This window comes from Eschscholzia californica, unplaced genomic scaffold (genome assembly GCF_041429995.1).
Source record: "Eschscholzia californica isolate CP2 unplaced genomic scaffold, dmEscCali1.0.p SCAF_1, whole genome shotgun sequence".
Classification (NCBI taxonomy): domain Eukaryota; kingdom Viridiplantae; phylum Streptophyta; class Magnoliopsida; order Ranunculales; family Papaveraceae; genus Eschscholzia; species Eschscholzia californica.
Genome location: NW_028238198.1, coordinates 5,374,151 through 5,392,294, shown reverse-complemented (window position 1 = coordinate 5,392,294; position 18,144 = coordinate 5,374,151). Strand labels below are relative to the sequence as shown.

Sequence of the window (18,144 nt, the reverse complement as noted above, 5' to 3'; positions counted from 1 at the left end):
TAACTTCTTCGCCAAAAAAATTTGATCTTTGATTCATAAAATAAACCCTAGATTCACTAGAGAATGGATCCAGAAAATCAATTATAAAGAAAAATTAAACCCTGATCCCATAAGAAATCAAACATGTATGAAGTAATGGAGGAAGATCTCCTGAACCAACTCCTCGTCACAGTAAAGCTTGAAAATACCCTTTCTCTCTCTAGAACACCATAACTTTTATAATACCAATAAACCAGTTGTTGTAGACCCTTTTCGAAGAACAATCAATAGGCTCCTCCGTTTCCTCTAATATGATGAAATCCTAGATTCATAGTCTCATCTGAATCAAGGCGATTTTCAAACATATTCGCCTCTGATTTTGAGGGATTTTCCACATAGAAGGTAATCTTCTCCTCCGTCTAGCCTCTGTGTGTGTAGATCGGAAAGGGTTTTCGATTCCTCCAACAAATGCTTCACAGAATCAGGACAAAGACTAACTATGGTTCTTCCGAAAACCCTAACGAATCCATTGCTATTTAAAGTCTCGTTAGAAAATCCAGTTGATTCTAAGGTATTTGGGTAGGTTAAGAGGTTGTAGAGAGAGAAAGAGTAAACAGATGATGTTCTTGTGTGGATTGAAGGAGAAGAGGCGGCAGATGGAAAGAAGAAGAGAGAAATGAATTAGGGTTTCAAGTTTGGGTCTTTTTAAGGGTTAATTCCGTTTTGGCCCCCGATTTGTGACCAACTCGCCGTTTTGGCCCCCATAAGTGTCCGGCAGTTCGTTTTGGCCCCAAAACCTATTTTTCGGGCAGTGCTGACATCATCGTTGCATAAGCAATATAATCCTATACCCAAAATACCCCTCTGACCGAATCCCCCTTTCCCAGGTAAATCTTCAGCCGTCACATCCCTCTCTAATATCCTTTCGGCTATTAAATGCCGCCCTTACCTTCCCAACTGCACTTTCCCTTCCCTAGGCAGTTACAGAGAAATCTATTCTCTTTTAACTCATCTTCTCTTTCTTTACCCTTTCTTCTTCTTCTCTTCTCTTTCATTACTGTTCTTCTCATCTTCTCTTTCATCAGTTTTCTTTTCTATCAAAACCTCTGAAAATCTTAGTTAAAAATGTCGAAGATTATCAACATCATCGTTCATTATGATGGCGAGTGGAAGGAAAACGTAGACATGCTTAATGTGAGTCCGTCTGATTACATTGGGGGGGATATATTCCTGTTGCCAGACATTCAAGTTCCTCTTTCAAAAAGACTGACGTTGCTTCGTCTGATGGATATCATTGGTAAGAAGTTAGGGCTAGAAGGATGTGTTACCATGGAAGTCTGGTCTCTTGTAGAGATTGAGAATCGGGTTGGTCTATTCGAAACAGAACTTCTTCAGATTATGGATGATACAAGTCTGAATACTTTGGTTGAAGTTGGGATTCCTAAGGATTTTGAAAATATTTGTCATATGTATGTTTACATCGACTGGCCTGAAATCCCTCCACCACCAACACAACCTAGGACTAAATCAAAGTGTTTGACGAGGAAAAATCGTCACTGGGGTGGTAAACCAATCACATATCCTAAACAAGTTGCTGTTAGAAATCGTCCATTGATCGATTTTCCTTGCATGTCTGAACCACCAGTGGTCGTGTTGGATCCAAGTGTTTGCTTATGGGTTAATTATGTTTTGACTTTGATCATATGGTATTTTGTTGATGGATGTATTCAGACAGTTACTGGTTGAAGATCGTTTTATGACTTATTTCAGGCAGTTTTATCTGACTTGTTTCTCATTTTGGCCCCAATTTCAGTTTTATGACTTGTTTATTTGAAGACAGTTACTAACATAATAACTTGGTTAACAAAAAAAGAGATACATAACAATGAAAGAGAAACATAATAACTTGGATAGTAACAATTAAACAGACACATAATCAAACGTGCATAACAATTACAGTTTGGCCCCTATTTCCCATTTGGCCCAATCTTAAACCAAATCCTTAAACTTCTTACACATTTGATCATATGGATCTTGGATAGTAACCATCTTTCCTTTGCTTGCTTTAGTCTTATCAACCCAATCTTCAACCCAATCGAACTTGTTGCAAACAACACAAGAAAAAAATTTCTTTTCAAAATTCAGATCTGTTAAGGATGTTCGAATTTTCCTCCTACCTCGGCAGTTTGATCTTGGGCAGGGGGTGTCTACCCATGGACAATCTTTCGCCCAGTGATCATGAAGACCACAACAAAAGCATGCTCCAACTTTGCCATAAGAACCAAGATCTTTCAATAATTGTTGTGGAGGGGATTTCTCTTGATTTATCTCTACCTTTTTCTGTTCGACTCTCTCTTCATCTTTGGCTTCATCAAGCCACTGGAAACCAAGACAGGTATGAAATTGACAACTAAGGTATTTCCTAACCCTACCTTCTCTAGTTTTAGCAACCTCAAGTCGTCTGATGCCAATGCATTTGGGGTTTTTGCACTGACTGTAAACCCAAGGACATTCAATTGCTGAGTGAAATGGTTCATCACACATTTGACAGGAAACTTTGAAACTTATTGGTGGGGACGAAGAACTGCCGCCCATCTCTTGCCGCCCCAAGGTTGGTGAAGAAGATGAAGAAATATGAAGAAAGAGGGGTTGAAGAAGATGAAGAAAGAGGGGTTGAAGAAGATGAAGAAAGAGGGGTTAAATTAAAATGAAGAAATAAGAAAATCAGTCAACGAATTAAGATGAAGAAAGAAGAAGAAATAGGGTTTAGGGTTTCCTGTATTGACTGATGAGTTGAGGTGAAGAAAGAGTAATGAAGTTGAGAAGAAAAGAGTAATGAAAGAGGGAAAGTTTACTTGGGAAGGGATGGGAAGCATTAAATGGCCGAAGGGATTTGAGAGGGATGTGACGGCTCAAGATTTACCTGGGAAAGGGGGGATTCGGTCAGAGGGGTATTTTGGGTATAGGATTATATTGCTTATGCAACGATGATGTCAGCACTGCCCGAAAAATAGGTTTTGGGGCCAAAACGAACTGCCGGACACTTATGGGGGCCAAAACGGCGAGTTGGTCACAAATCGGGGGCCAAAACGGAATTAACCCTCTTTTTAAACCAATAAGGGTATAAGTGTCAAATATAAAATTCAGACACAACCATTCAGATTGAAAAAACAAACATCTAAATTGTAAATAAGTTAGTCAATTCAGATTCAGCCAATTCAGTTCAGCTAATTCAGATTCAGACAAAGAAAAAAAAACAAACACAACCCTAGACTAATTTCTAGAAAATACATGTGTCTGAACTGAAATTTACCCTAAATCGTTAAAAATTGGTAGATAAATATTCAAATGAGTAATGTTAGAGAAGAAAAACAACAATGCAGATTGAAAACAAAAATTTAATTAGTGTTAGAGAGAAGAAGGTGTAATAGAAGTGTTAATATTAGAAGAAGGTGTAATAGGAGTGTTAGTATAAAGGAAGAGTAAGTACTAGGGGCATTTATGTCTTTTTACCTTCTCATAATTCTGTTAGAGATAACTGTAATATGAAAGTTTGTTATAATAACAAACTTTCTCACTCTCTCTCTACCGAACTCTGTATCTTGTCTATATAAGGAGATGATTACTCCTTAGTTTGGTTTAATGAGAAAATACTGTTTCTCTCTCTATCTTACTTTGAGTCTCTGATCTAACATGGTAACAGAGCTTCTAGGTTTTTTAATTTGCTTCCGCATCTAAATCTTAGAGAGAGAAACCTTCGTTGATCATGGAGTCGTCTTCATCATCATCTTCATCTTCATCACAACCTTTAACTCTTAATATCACAAATTATATCTCTGAAAAACTCGATGAGAATAACTTTTTGGTCTGGCGTGATCAATTCGAATCAATTCTAATCAGCAATGATCTGATTGGCTATGTGGATGGATCGATCTCGCAACCAGAAACCTCGATCATCAATTCAGAAGGAAGAGAGATTCTCAATCCTGCTTTTCAAGTTTGGCGTAAATATGATCATTTTGTTAAATCCTGTCTCAAAGCTACTTTTTCAAGGCCAATTTCAGCAGATGTTCTAGGTCTTCCAACTTCTCACAAGATCTGGAGTTATTTGAATGAGGTTTATGCTGAGGAATTTGAGGCAAAGCAAGACTTTCTTCGCAAACAAATTCAAAACATTCAAAGAGGTAATGCTTCTATAAATGATTATCTTCGAAAGATCAAATCATTACCTGATTCTTTAGCTTCAGTAAATGATAAAGTTACTGAAAAAGAGATGATTAGAATTGTTTTGGCTGGATTAGGAAAGAAATTCAGTCAATTTGTGATTGCTATAGATAATAGAAATGATAGAATTCGATTTCCTGAATTAAGATCAAAATTACTTCATCATGAGCAGTGGCTTCTCTCTCAAGAAATTGATGAACAAACTGCTTTTTATGTTAATCAAAGTTCAAATCGAAATTCTACACCCTATAAACATGGCTTGAATCAATCAAAATCAAATCAAAAACATAAATCTATGATCTCTAAATCTGTGCAACCTAAAGGGTTTAAAAATCAGATAGAGTCTACAAATCAATCTTCCTCACAACAACAACAATCTCAGCATCCACTTATGAACCAGAAGGCAGTGAATTTTGACTTCACTTTGATTCCTTGTGGTATCTATCATAAGTGGGGACATCAAGCAAACAAATGCAGATTTAGGTATACTCCTTCAAAACCCCTAAATTCTCAAAGTTTTGCTGGTCTTCATATTGAAGAAAATATCAATTCAGAAGACAATATTGAATCTTCTCCAGAAGAATGTAATGTTGCTATTGAGGAATGTCAATTAGCTGAAGCCACACCTGTTTCTTCAAAAGTTTGGCTTGCTGACTCAGGTGCCTCCAGCCATATGACAAATGATCCTCAGGTACTGACTCAATCTGCTCCTTATCTAGGTCATGAATCAGTTATGGTTGGTAGTGGTTCTTCTATACCTATTGTGAGCACTGGTCATACTCAGTTAAATACTATAGATCATGATTTTGATTTGCATAATATTTTAGTTGTTCCTCACTTGAAGAAGAACTTACTGTCCATTGCTAAATTTACAAAAGACAATGATTGTTCTGTTGAGTTTTTTCCATGGGGCTATAGCATAAAGGACTTGCTCTCAAGTGATGTTCTTACAGAAGGCCCAATGGTTAACAACTTATATCCTATTGAGTGCATCACTGAGTCTCCTCCATTGAGTCTTAACACTACTTTATCAGCTTCTCCTTCCTTATGGCACCATAGACTTGGCCATACTGCTAAAGGTGTGCTAGAGAAACTAAACACAAGAGGCCTTATTCAGTTAGACTCTAAAGAATTTGTAAAAGTCTGTCATTCTTGTCAGCTTGGTAAGAGTAAATGTCAGCCTTTTACATTATCTACTAGTAGCACATCTTCACCACTTGAGATGATTCATTGTGATGTCTGGGGTCCAGCTCCTGTTGAAACAGTAAATGGGGCAAGATACTACATTCTTTTTGTGGATATTATAGTAGATATTTTTGGATTTATCCAATGAGGCAAAGATCAGAGAGCTTGGTCTGTTTTAAGAAGTTCAAGGCTACTTATGAGAATCTCTTGTCCACCACTGTTAAAAATTTTCACAGTGATGGAGCTCCTGAACTATCTAAAGGTGATTTCAAGCTTTTCTTAGATGACAATGGTATTCTATTGAGGTGTTCATGTCCTTATACTCCCCAGCAGAATGGGATTGCTGAAAGGAAGAACAGACAGATTACTGAGGTGGGGAATACCCTATTTTTTCAGGCTTCTCTTCCTAAGTCTTATTGGTTTGATGCTTTTGAGGCTGCAACATATGTAATAAATCGATTACCCTCCAAAATTCTTGATCAAAAGTCTCCCTATGAGGTATTATTCTCTCATACTCCTGATTACTCTTTTCTCAAGGTTTTTGGGTGCACTTGCTTTCCTCATTTGGCCTCTACAAGACAAGATAAACTTTCTCCTAAGTCTGTAAAGTGTGTTTTCTTGGGGTATAGCCTTACTCACAAAGGATACAAATGTCTAGACCCTGAGACTTCTAGGGTCTATATCTCAAGACATGTTATATTTGATGAGGATTCATTTCCTTTTGCTGAATCCTCTTCTCCTATTGCTGATACTTCTCAATCCACACAAGTGGTGTTACCTATGCTTACCACTTCTTTTATCTCTCCTCAAAATCAGAATACTCCTGTGTCTGTTCCTCCTCCTTCAAATTCTCAAATGACTATTCCCACAGAAAATGCAGGTTCCTCAATGGTTCATACTGCTCCAGCTCATCCTATGACTACTAGATCAAAAACTGGTACTCTTAAACCAAGAAATCTTTCTGATTTTGTCTCCCATTATTCTGTGTGTCATCCATTACCTCAATGTTATTTGACTTTACTTGAGCATCCATCAGACCCTACTTGTTATACTCAGGCTTCTAAATATCCTGAATGGAAGAAAGCTATGCAGGAAGAGATTGATGCCTTAGAGCATAATCAAACATGGACACTTGTTCCATCAAATGCTTCTATGAATATCTTGGGTTGTAAATGGGTTTTTAAAACAAAACTCAAGGCTGATGGTTCAATTGAAAGGTATAAGGCTAGGCTGGTAGCTAAGGGCTTTCACCAACTTGATGGTTTGGACTACTCAGAGACCTTTAGTCCAGTTGTGAAGTCTTCCACAATTAGGGTTGTTCTTACTATTGCTGTAACAAATCAATGGCACATCAAGCAGTTAGATGTGTCAAATGCATTCCTGCATGGTGTTCTAGATGAGGATGTCTTCATGGCTCAGCCTACTGGATTTGTGGATTGCTCCAAGAAAAATTGGGTTTGTCATCTTCATAAGTCCTTATATGGACTCAAGCAGGCTCCAAGAGCCTGGTATACTAAATTTGTCTCTTTCCTACTTGATTTTGGTTTTCAGAAAAGTGCAACAGATCACTCAATGTTTGTTTATCAGGCTCATGGTGACACATTGGTATTGCTTCTTTATGTAGATGATATCATTCTCACTGGGTCTTCTACTGATTTGCTTCACTCTTTAGTGTTATCACTTCAAGAGGCTTTTGCTATAAAGGATTTGGGTAGCTTGCATTATTTTTTGGGGATTGAGGTATCTCCTATTCCATCTTCTTCAGGTCTTTTGTTAACCCAAAACAAATACACATTGGAGCTTCTTCAGAAAGCAGAGCTTTTTGACTCTAAACCAATGGCTACACCTATTCCTTTTGGGAAAAGACTCTCCAAAGATGATGGTATTCTGCTAGATGATCCTACTCATTATAGGAGTCTGGTTGGTGGGCTTCAGTATCTCACCATGACAAGACCTGATATAGCATTTGGGGTTAACTATGTGGCTCAATTTATGCAAGCTCCTAGGGATGTTCATCTTCAAATGGTTAAAAGGATATTCAGATATCTTAAGGGATCTCTTGGCTCTGGTATTTCGATTAACCCAGGTGATTACACTTCTTTTACTGCCTATAGTGACTTGGATTGGGCTGGCTGCCCTGATTCCAGGAGGTCCACATGTGGGTTTTGTGTATTCCTTGGTTCCACATTAGTTGCCTGGTGCTCCAAGAAGCAGCCAACTGTGGCTCGATCAAGCACAGAAGCAGAGTATAAAGCTCTTGCACTTGCCTCTTCTGAGCTTCTCTGGCTTTCTTATGTGCTTACTGAATTGGGTGTCAATGTTCATACTCCTTATGTGTTAAAATGTGATAATCTTGGGGCTCAACATTTGGCAACAAATCCTGTGTTTCATGCCCGTACCAAGTATGTCGAAATTGACTACCATTTCGTGAGGGAATTGGTTGCTTCAGGTACACTTCGATTGGATTATGTCTCTTCTCAAAATCAACTAGCTGATGTGTTCACTAAGGGACTCTCCAATCCTTTGTTTCTCTCTCTTCTATCCAATCTGATGTTGTTTTCCTCATCCTCAGCTTGAGGGGGAGTGTTAGAGAGAAGAAGGTGTAATAGAAGTGTTAATATTAGAAGAAGGTGTAATAGGAGTGTTAGTATAAAGGAAGAGTAAGTACTAGGGGCATTTATGTCTTTTTACCTTCTCATAATTCTGTTAGAGATAACTGTAATATGAAAGTTTGTTATAATAACAAACTTTCTCACTCTCTCTCTACCGAACTCTGTATCTTGTCTATATAAGGAGATGATTACTCCTTAGTTTGGTTTAATGAGAAAATACTGTTTCTCTCTCTATCTTACTTTGAGTCTCTGATCTAACAATTAGACTTAACGTGATTCGTTGTTTAATGGATCAAAATAATAGAAAACACGAATTCTAGACTCAATATGCATTAAACTGTCGAGGGTCTAGGGTCTGGTCTGTGACATTCATCACATAACAATGTCTCTTAAGATGATTTATGTTTGATGCTTCGGATCAGTTTGAAGTTTGATTTTGCTCTTATGCAACAAATTGTCAAATGGTATTGATTCCTTTCTCATAGTCTTTGTAACAAAATTTCTTTAAGATAAGAAAAGAGAACTTTAACCCCTATGCCACCTGCTAATTGAAGGCAAAACTCACAAAGTTTGTGTGGGAGGTTAATATTACTATTGAGCCTATGCAAATGGGAGCATAGGCCCTCATATCATATTAAGTGAGTTTCCAAGTCGTTTTAGGTGGACTGCCTAAGCAAATTACTTAATACATTTTTTATTTACTACTTTTTCCCCATATTCTCAGTATAAATAACAATCTACTTGCATGTAAACAACTGCTTGTACAGTTGGTTGTGCAGCCACTCCAAAAACTCTGAGGTCTCGAATTAAATTCACAGTAGAAATAGAAACACATTATTTATTGTCTTGTGTTAATTGAGAGCTAGTAAAGTAAAGACATGAATAGATTGCCTTGAGGGGTGTTATATGACCTTAGCGCCTAAGATGTCTTGAGTAATGACAGGTATTGGACCAATTATTAGTTCGCTAACTCGAAGCACACTACATATTGTTATACATACGGTGTCTGTCAAGCGACGATGTAAAAACACAGAAGATGTTTCTTAGTATCGTACACCCATCATCAACACGGTTGCCAAATTATTAATCAATATTTGTAGGTCCTAGTTCATGTGGACACCATATGGTGCCCATATGTAGTTGGTTTATGTATTATTGCAAGAAAAAGAGAATTGTAGCTTTAAAGAGAAGTTCATTTTCATTTTTTTGGTTGTTCTTTATTAGGAAATATAGAAACAAAAATTGGTCCCCGTTACATATCCTCTAAGAAAAATCATTTTCAATTCATTAAAAATTATGAAATATCAGACACGTGACTATAGAGAATCATAAGCTTGATCGAGATTCAAATACAATAAAACAGTGGATTCTTACTAGTGACTCCGCCCACGTTCATGGTCGTTTTTCTTCTCTTATTTGTATAATTTTGAAAATGATGATTGTAGATAATTAATCAGAAGTAGTTTTATCTGTTACTATATGTTATCGTAGATAAAAGTTAAGAATGATACTTGTAAAAGTGTAAAGAACCCTAAACATATATCTTAAAGATATATTATGAACTTATTTTCATTTTAAATCAAAGGGAATTTCTAATTTTCTTTTCTCTTATCTAGTTGAAAGTTAAGAAATGGGCCCAATTAGAGGAGAGGCCTAGACAAACAACATATTGGGCTGTCTGGTTTGCCAACCTTTATCCACCAGCCAGCCTGCAAATGGGACCATATATACATACAAATGTAAAGTAAAGGGTACTCTAGTAAGATTAATTCAATAATAATTCTAAAATGTATTTTATATACATGTAACGGCACGTGCAAAATTCACGTGTGCAGCAGACATGAAAGTGATTGAACTTTAAGAAGAAGATAGAAACAATGAATGCTATACACATGAACACAATAATTTGATGAAACTTAAATTGGGCTTGAAAAGATTGAAGTGGGCTTGTGTGGGGGGATAGGATGGGACAATATTATCACATAAGAATAAATACATGGCAACAAAAGAAAGACACATATTCAACTATTCGAACCGAAAATTTATATAACAAAACAGGGGTGTCATGTTCTATGTTGGGTGAACCACAAACATTAACACGAATCTGGGTCCGACCACTGGGTTCCACCATCTGTTTGCTGGTTCGACCATGAAACAGACTAATGTGACAAAGGGTCTCTTACCAAAATAAATTCAAGTCTCGTCAAGTCCAATCATTTTATTTTTCTTAGGAGTTATCTTTGTCAAGTAGAAGCTCCATGTCTAATTTCTTTCTGTTCTCTTTAAGTAGTTCTTATTTTCAGCATCGGATATTTATAACTATAATTTTCGATTCATTCTAACATTGTTACTTTTTTCTTGGATAAAAACATGAAGAAGTTGTTGAAAAGAAACTGCGCAAGAAAAATTTGATCCCTTAATCTGAGTTCGATCATGAAATCATTTAGCTCGATAGTCCATTGGTTAAGGTAGTGGGGTAGCTAAGTTATAAGTTACTTTCTAAGTCTTATTTTAGTCGAAGTCTATTTCAAACGACTTCATAGGTAATCAAGTACGAAAAAAATGGGGTATTAAAATGGTACAATACAAAGAGTACTTTATACACATCGGAATTTTATTGTCATCAAAATGTAAAGGCCCTACACATAGAGTGGGTCAGATATCTCAAATATTTAATTGATGATTAACCTTACTAGGTAATACTGAAATAATGTCTTTGTAAAATAGAAGAATAAACTTAAAGAGTTTCCATCTAAGTATCTAACCCATTGGGAGTGCCCATAGAATTTCTCAAACTATAATAGCTATAAATGTTTGGGCTGCTAATTCAGTAGGCGCCTTTTATTTTGCTTTTTTGAAAGAAGGCTCGAGAGAGTGTGTGGGTATGTTAGTATTCGAGTGAGTCATAATCACAAGGAGCAGGTTTGGTGCTAAGTTTTATTCACAACCACAAGAGTTTAACAGCTCCAAATGAGAAAATTTATATTGGATTTAGTGCAATACAGTTTTGGGTTTAAAATCTCCAGATCAAGAAAACCCTAATTTTTTTCGTTCTGAGACGCAATCATGCATGATTGTCATATCAATACAGTTTTAGCAGTTTATGTATAACCTCTTGACGTTTCTTAGGTCACTTTTTAGCAGTTTATGTATACTGGTCGCCAAATGTGATCAAAAGTGTTGCAAAATTTTCCCAAAAGAATTGTGTTATTCTGAAAATTCTTCAACTTGAATTATCACATATTAATAGATAGGGTACAAAAGTTTTTAACATCTATTATTGCAAAACTCGCCAACTCTTCTTTATTTTAATTTATCTAATTCAGAATTGTATATAGAAACAATGTTGAGTTGGTGGAAGAGGTGAAAAATGTCTAAACCTTTTGAGGTTTGTTGAAATAGTAAGTTCACGTTGTAACATAAGTTAGATAAAGGTATTTGTTTTCGATGATGCTGTAAGATGGGGCTTGCCTATAACAAGAGGAAGTTATATCGGCCCTACACTGCTCAGAAAGTTTAGCCAAAATCGAACGAAACATTTGTCAAATCCAACCATCCACTCCGAATTTCGGTCTGCTTTTGGCTCTATTGTTTAACACACTTTCGAATTTCAGTGACAGTCGTTACAGTCTCGCCCTATTCAACCTAGGTACATTTATTGAGAGATTGGTTTACTGGAAGGTCGCGGCTTTGGGGTATAAAAAAAATCTCTGGGAAATAAAAACTTAGTCAATTAAAATTGACTTAGGAGGCATATTTATTCTTTAGCCTAAAAATAAATCCAATTGTTTTTTAGCCCTCAATCTTCATCTTCATCCTCCCATTCACCCACAAATTCCGACAAAAATGTTAAACAAAGACTCTTCCAAAAGGGAGTTTTCCCTGCACCCAAAATCAAAGAAATCCAAAAATCAATCTATAAATCCACAAAAATCGATGATAAAACCTTAGATAAACCCCTTTCTGAATCTGAGAAACAAGTGACGAAGAAGCTCACTTTCAAACTGTAACTCGTGGATACAGAGATGTTACAAATGAGTTTAAAGCTAAAACCAGTAATAAAATGGGTTTTCCTCCTAGTGGGGAAACCTAGTTGGGTTTGGATTAGGAAACCAAACCCGGACCTGAGTCGAGTTTCTTTGGGTCGGTTACTTATGACGGTGGAATTAGGATTAAGGGGGAGTCTATAAATACTACCTTAACCTAATTTAGATGTGTGTGAGGAGCACCAAAGGGGGCAACACAATTAGAAACGCACAAGAGAAGAAGGGAGAGAAGGAGGTTGCCGAGAAGAGCGGGGCAGAACTTTTTCAGCACGCGCAGTCTTCGTTGTTCGGAAAATCCGACGGTGAGTTCTTCTCCGATTGAGCTGAAATTTGGCAGAACTGTTCTTGACATATTGATCTAGTATTTGTACGGAGGGATCGTTGATTGGTCGCCGGAATCCTAGTGAATTTAGGGTCGTTTTGGGCTGCAGATTTCTGGACTGTTTTGTTCTTTCTTGTGAGGGTTTCTCCGTGTTTCTTCGTGTTTGAGATTGATTCTTTTGGGAAGGGTCTGAGTCTCGGTTGGACGTAGTCTGTAACTACTTTGCTATCATAGTTGATTTGGTTGGACTACGAGTCCCGTGGTTTTTACTTCTCACGTTGAGGAGGTTTTCCACGTTAAAAATCGTTGTCTTATTTACTTTAAGTTCTTTGCTTATTGCTCCCACTATTCTTCTATATTATCCTCGTAACTAACACAAAGGGGAAAAACTCTTGTTTCCGCTGCGCCTAAGTGCCCGTTTTTCCCAACATCTTGATGGTCGGCAAGCCATGGGAAAGGTTAGTGAGAAAAAGGTTTTGAGAGCTTGCTAGTGTTAAGTTTGTGGTCATCCAACTAAAAACCAATTGGCAATGAGTGGAGAGGACCTAGACATTATATTCTTTGTTGCTAGATACCCATTCTCCCATGTGGGACAATTCTCGCAGCTAGTGGGAGTGAAGAGTACTGAGGAGGAGAAAAGCTCAAAGCTAGGGTAGCATTTAAATTAAATAAGAGAAATTGTCTCCAAAGGAAACATTACTGAACATTAGTGACTTTTAGATAATGACATTACTGAAACATGATACTCATGGATGATTTTATGATATTTTAGGATTAGGTATGTTTCAAGAATAAGTTTTTCTAACAAGAGGAAAGTATGGTATAAAAGTTTGACAAATGGAAATTTGGAATCTGAGTTTGACGGTCGGAAATTATGGTGGTGGTGGCTGAGATTTGTGTGTGGAGGTGAGGTGAAGATGAAACTAAGTGTTAAACAACAAGAAGTTTAGTTTTGGACTAAAGAATAAATATGCTCCCGAAGTCAATCTTAATTGACTAAATCTTTATTCCCCGGAGACTTTTCTTTATGCCCCAAAGTCGTGGCCTACTGGAATTGTTTAGTTACAAAATTGCATTAGGTTCGCATATATGATCTCTCTCGGTGTATCCGTAACTATTATCCACTTATCTTAGATCTAAATGTTCATTTATGATGTTCAGATTTCATTTATCTGTAATCAGACCGACCCTTTAATTAGGGCACAACAATTAGTTCTAAAATTAATTATACAATATTTATTTAACAAGTATTAAGAAGAGCTTAAATACCGACAGGTGGAATGATTAATCAAATTAACACTTCTGTTAAGTCACGATCAATTAATAACCCCAAATTTAAATTAATTAATTAGACTTTAAACGTAGATAAGGGCAGTATTGATAAATTAAGCTGGAACTTATTATAAAAATGTTAGTTAATAAACTAATTAACTAAAATGGAGTATTAATTGATCATTAGAGATGATTAGAATCAGTGACGTATGATGAAATTAATGAGAAATACTTGTATGTTCGAGGAGGAAGGGAACAATAAAATCTCCTTCAAACAAGGAATTTCTCAGCATTATGAACTTTTGGCACCACCAACCTTGCAGCAACTCTAGTACTGCAACACTCAAGAACAATTCCAAAAAATTTAGTTGTCAAGGGTTAATTCAGATTATCTTTCTTAAGTAGTAAAATAGATACACTCTAAAGATGAATTAGAAGTTTAGGTATTTATTTAAATTATTTTAATTCGCCTTCCCTCAGAATAAATTGGTCACATTTTTCCGAAGATTTAAAGGTCCACTTGTGCAGCTCATCTACTTGAGACACCCGAGTAATTGACTTAATCTTCGGCCGTTCTAGTTAGCTAGAACCTTCTTGGACAGTAAAGATGAGAACTCCTCTTTAAACTAGATAGGTATCTTGAGAGTATTTTATTTTCTATCTTTTGTTTGATGTAGCCAGAAAAAATTTTCCGCCCTTATTTCTGTTAGAACCATGTCCTTTTATAGGGACTTCTATAGTCAAAGTCCTAATCAAAATAGGACTCCTAAAAATAATAGAAACATAAAACCTAAACTAAGGGATTCTCATATAAGAAATTTGAAGGGATTCTCATATAAGAAATTTGTCCCATCTGGGACTTCATTATGCCCATTCCCATTAGACTGGCTTGTTCATGCTTTTGGTCGGCCTTAGCATGGCCAGGGCCATGTCACCATTTTGACCCAGACAGTTGCCCCGACCTTTTGCTAGCTTTGTTCGGCTTTTAAACGGGCTCTGTGGGTACTTTAAGGTGAATCTAACTCGCACCCTTTTATCCCATTCCCTCTAGTCAAATCTTCTGACTGAGTCGACACTCTTTTGTGTAATCAGTTGTAGGATCTGGTAGTCGTTAGACGCGAGTCATCCGAGTAACTCGCATATTGTAGTTGGTTAATAGCTTAACATTACTTGATGGTCTTCATGATTTGTCTTGTCCGACAAATTTAACGCATTGTCATCTTGATCGAAGGACATCACCTTCACGAATATTTGCAATTTCGCATTTTTGTCTGAGAGTAAGTTAAGATTACCCTCCCATTATATTCTAGACCTAATACTTTTCACTCGGTGTCATTCTATTGTTTTGAATGAGATAATTACAAATTTAACAAACATATATACTGAAAAGAACATTACACACGAGAATGCGGGTCATGAGAATGGTCTCACTCACTCACAGACAAACTATAATATCGTAACTAAGAATATAATATGTAGGTGTTCTAAATTGATTACCAATTCTGAATCGGTTGACTACAAAGTACAAACTAAAAAACCCTTAATATTAATCCTAACACCTAAGTTTAAGTAGTATTTAAGTACATGAATTCAATCGACATAAATCAAAAGCTAGGTAACCTAGCATTGATGGTAGCCAAAAAGATAAATCAAAAAAAGAGTTTCGAAGGTATGAATCCACGTGCTAAAGATTTTGGGGAAGTTAGAAGGAAATTCAGGAGGCTAGCTAGGTGAAGGTGATATAGTCTTAAATGTATGTATAGGTTCCATCTCTCTCTCTTTAAAGGCTGTGTTTAAGAGAGAGAGAGAGAGAGAAGAAGAAGAATCTGTAGACGTGGGATAGACCGAGAAACTCGGCGTAGGTTATGCTAATTTATCTTCTCTCCCCCTCCCTCTTTAATTTCTTACGTTTCATCTCCATTCATCATTCTGCCAGCTAACAATCCCCAAAAAAACAAATACAATTTTACACAGTTTTCACTTCTAGTAATTAAAAGTCATTAATCAACAACCCAACTCATCAAACCTACTTTTTTTATATACTATAGTATATATTGAGACATATGATAGACTATATATATGTAAGACCAATATGTATTAGTAAAGACCTAGCTCTGTTTTTCAGCTAGCTAGCTTGCTTATATATCAATATCTCCTTTCTCTTTGTACTTGTACTAGTAGTACTTTTTAGTAGTACTAGCTATTTGATCAATTTTAATGGCACTAGCAAAAGAAAGAAGTAGTACTACTGGACCTGATTCTTCCTCTTCTTCCCACATGAACTTCATTCATGTCTATGGAAATAATATGTATGGAGGTACTTCATTAGTTCATCGTCAACAATCGATTTCGGATCCTTCATTTGGTTTTCATGATCATGAGAATTATACCAAGATGGTTCTTGATGATGATGAAGAAGGATCAGACGGGTCCGAAAAGACAAGTGGTAGTGGTGGTAATAAGAATTACTATACCATGAACCGTCTTCCATTTCTTGCTGATCCAACTTCATCTACTAATATTATGCTTAATGAAGATATGAATTCTTCACCAGAAGAATCTCACCATCATCATCATAATGAAGGTTTGATCAATTTTAAAGGTGGGTTTGATCATTGGATGCATTCTAGTGGATCTTTGCTTAGTTTCGGTGAACGAACACTACCCGATATCCATAACGTTTACCCGAGGATTCCTCAAGAAGAAGATGAATCTCCCAATTGGGATAGTGTCATGTGTACTAGTACTGATCAAAATTATCAATGGAGTCATGCAAAGAGCACTAGTATGGTGGAGCCTCGGATACCAGGGAACTTAAATTCTTTCGAGACCACTACCATCAAAGATGATCAACATGGAGTTGAGCGGTTCGGGTGGTTGTACTCTGGTGGTGGTTCCGATGATAGCCTTCAAGAATCTGGAACTTCAGAAACAAACTTTCTTAAGCGTCCTCGCTCTGTAAGTATTACATGAAATCTTTCTTCACGTACGTACGTCTTTTCACTAGATACACCGGGGTTCAAATCTGAAATAGAAAAAAAATCGTCACGATCAAATAGTACATGACAATATGATATTTATGAAACCATGCAACTTAACTAGTTGCTTATCAAATTTATATATATTTTTGAAGGTGGAAGACACGAGTCATCACTAATTCGATCATACTAATTGTTAATATTAGACATTATTCGCTAAACTATCAAATTATAACGGAATTGTTATTTTTTGCAGGATTGTGAAATACAAGCTACCAAGGCATCCAAGAAACCTAAACCATCAAAGAATGTTACTCCAGCCAAGGATCCACAAAGTCTAGCCGCTAAGGTTTGAAAATAACTTTGATATCAATTAACAAGAAAAAATTTAGTCATTGGTTCATAATTTTTTGAAAAATTAAACTATATATTTCCTATATTAAAATCTACTATGATTGTATTTCAGAATCGACGAGAACGAATCAGCGAGCGGCTAAAGACATTACAAGACCTCGTACCCAACGGTTCAAAGGTGATTATATGCATGGAAAATTAGCTTCATATATGTGTCCATAATTTTGATAATTTTTCTTTAATTCAAAGTGATAGCTTTTCTCTAATTATTCATTAATAAACACAGGTTGATTTGGTCACAATGTTAGAGAAAGCTATTAGCTATGTTAAGTTTCTTCAATTACAAGTAAAGGTGAGAATTTCATCAATTAATAATCTTAATTGAGATTTTAGCTAAATTAATTATCTAATAAACTAATTTTATTTGTTGTTAATTATGAAGGTATTAGCTACAGATGAATTCTGGCCAACCCAAGGTGGAAAAGCTCCTGAAGTTACTCAAGTAAAGGAAGCTATTGATGCTATCTTATCTACTCACAGAGATAGAAGAAGCTCAAGTCCAAAATAAAAAAAACCCTAATTTTTTCCATGAATTTGGGAGTAAATTTTATGTAAAAACCAAAAGTACCAAAATTATCCACAAGCAAAAAAGGGATAGTTTGAACTTTTGTGAAGTTCAGTAACAAGAAATTTCTGTATTATTTGATTTTCTTTTGTTCCTGTTCTGCCCTTTGACCTCTGTAATGGGAAGTTGGGGAACTTAACCTAATAGGCAGTCTGGTTTCTATGTATCATGATGAGAAAAATTAAAAAATGGAAGATTTTAACTTTATTTAGCTTAATTATATTAGGGCTACTTATATTCGTGTGTCATCTATATAACATTAAGAAACATTAAACGGGGTGGATTTTCCACATTCATTTTTTGTTTTCTTTTGTCTTCTTAAATGAGGTCCGATATTTTCACCCATTTATACGATGATACGAGTCCTCTGGGCTCTTAGTAACATTATTTATTTTGACATTTCTAGGCTTCAAACTTTAAAAGGTTTTATCAGGGAAGGGTGTTCAACTTTTTTAGAGAAACACTATTTCTTCCAACATACTCTCCCAAAATGAATAGACCGAATTATGAATTTGTGTTGATAATGTATTGTAAGATTATGTGAATC

The 18,144-nt window shown here is 36.1% G+C and overlaps 1 protein-coding gene across 1 annotated transcript; it reads left to right on the top strand.

The window, feature by feature from the left end:
- Positions 1–15,451: 15,451 nt before the first annotated feature.
- LOC147563530 (uncharacterized) lies at positions 15,452–17,808 on the top strand. Its single transcript, XM_086664732.1, has 5 exons — positions 15,452–16,598; positions 16,875–16,967; positions 17,085–17,150; positions 17,259–17,324; positions 17,415–17,808. Exons 1-5 carry the CDS (start codon positions 15,858–15,860, stop codon positions 17,538–17,540), a joined length of 1,092 nt encoding a protein of 363 aa, XP_086520858.1. The 5' UTR covers positions 15,452–15,857; the 3' UTR covers positions 17,541–17,808.
- The last annotated feature ends 336 nt before the right edge of the window (positions 17,809–18,144 follow it).

Bases quoted from the DNA above. Each gene is read 5' to 3' on its own strand.
- LOC147563530 (XM_086664732.1), top strand. From the start codon at position 15,858: ATGGCACTAGCAAAAGAAAGAAGTAGTACTACTGGACCTGATTCTTCC. The intron at 17,151-17,258 runs GTGATTATATGC...TAATAAACACAG, and splicing joins TCGTACCCAACGGTTCAAAG to GTTGATTTGGTCACAATGTT. The intron at 17,325-17,414 runs GTGAGAATTTCA...TTAATTATGAAG, and splicing joins TTCTTCAATTACAAGTAAAG to GTATTAGCTACAGATGAATT.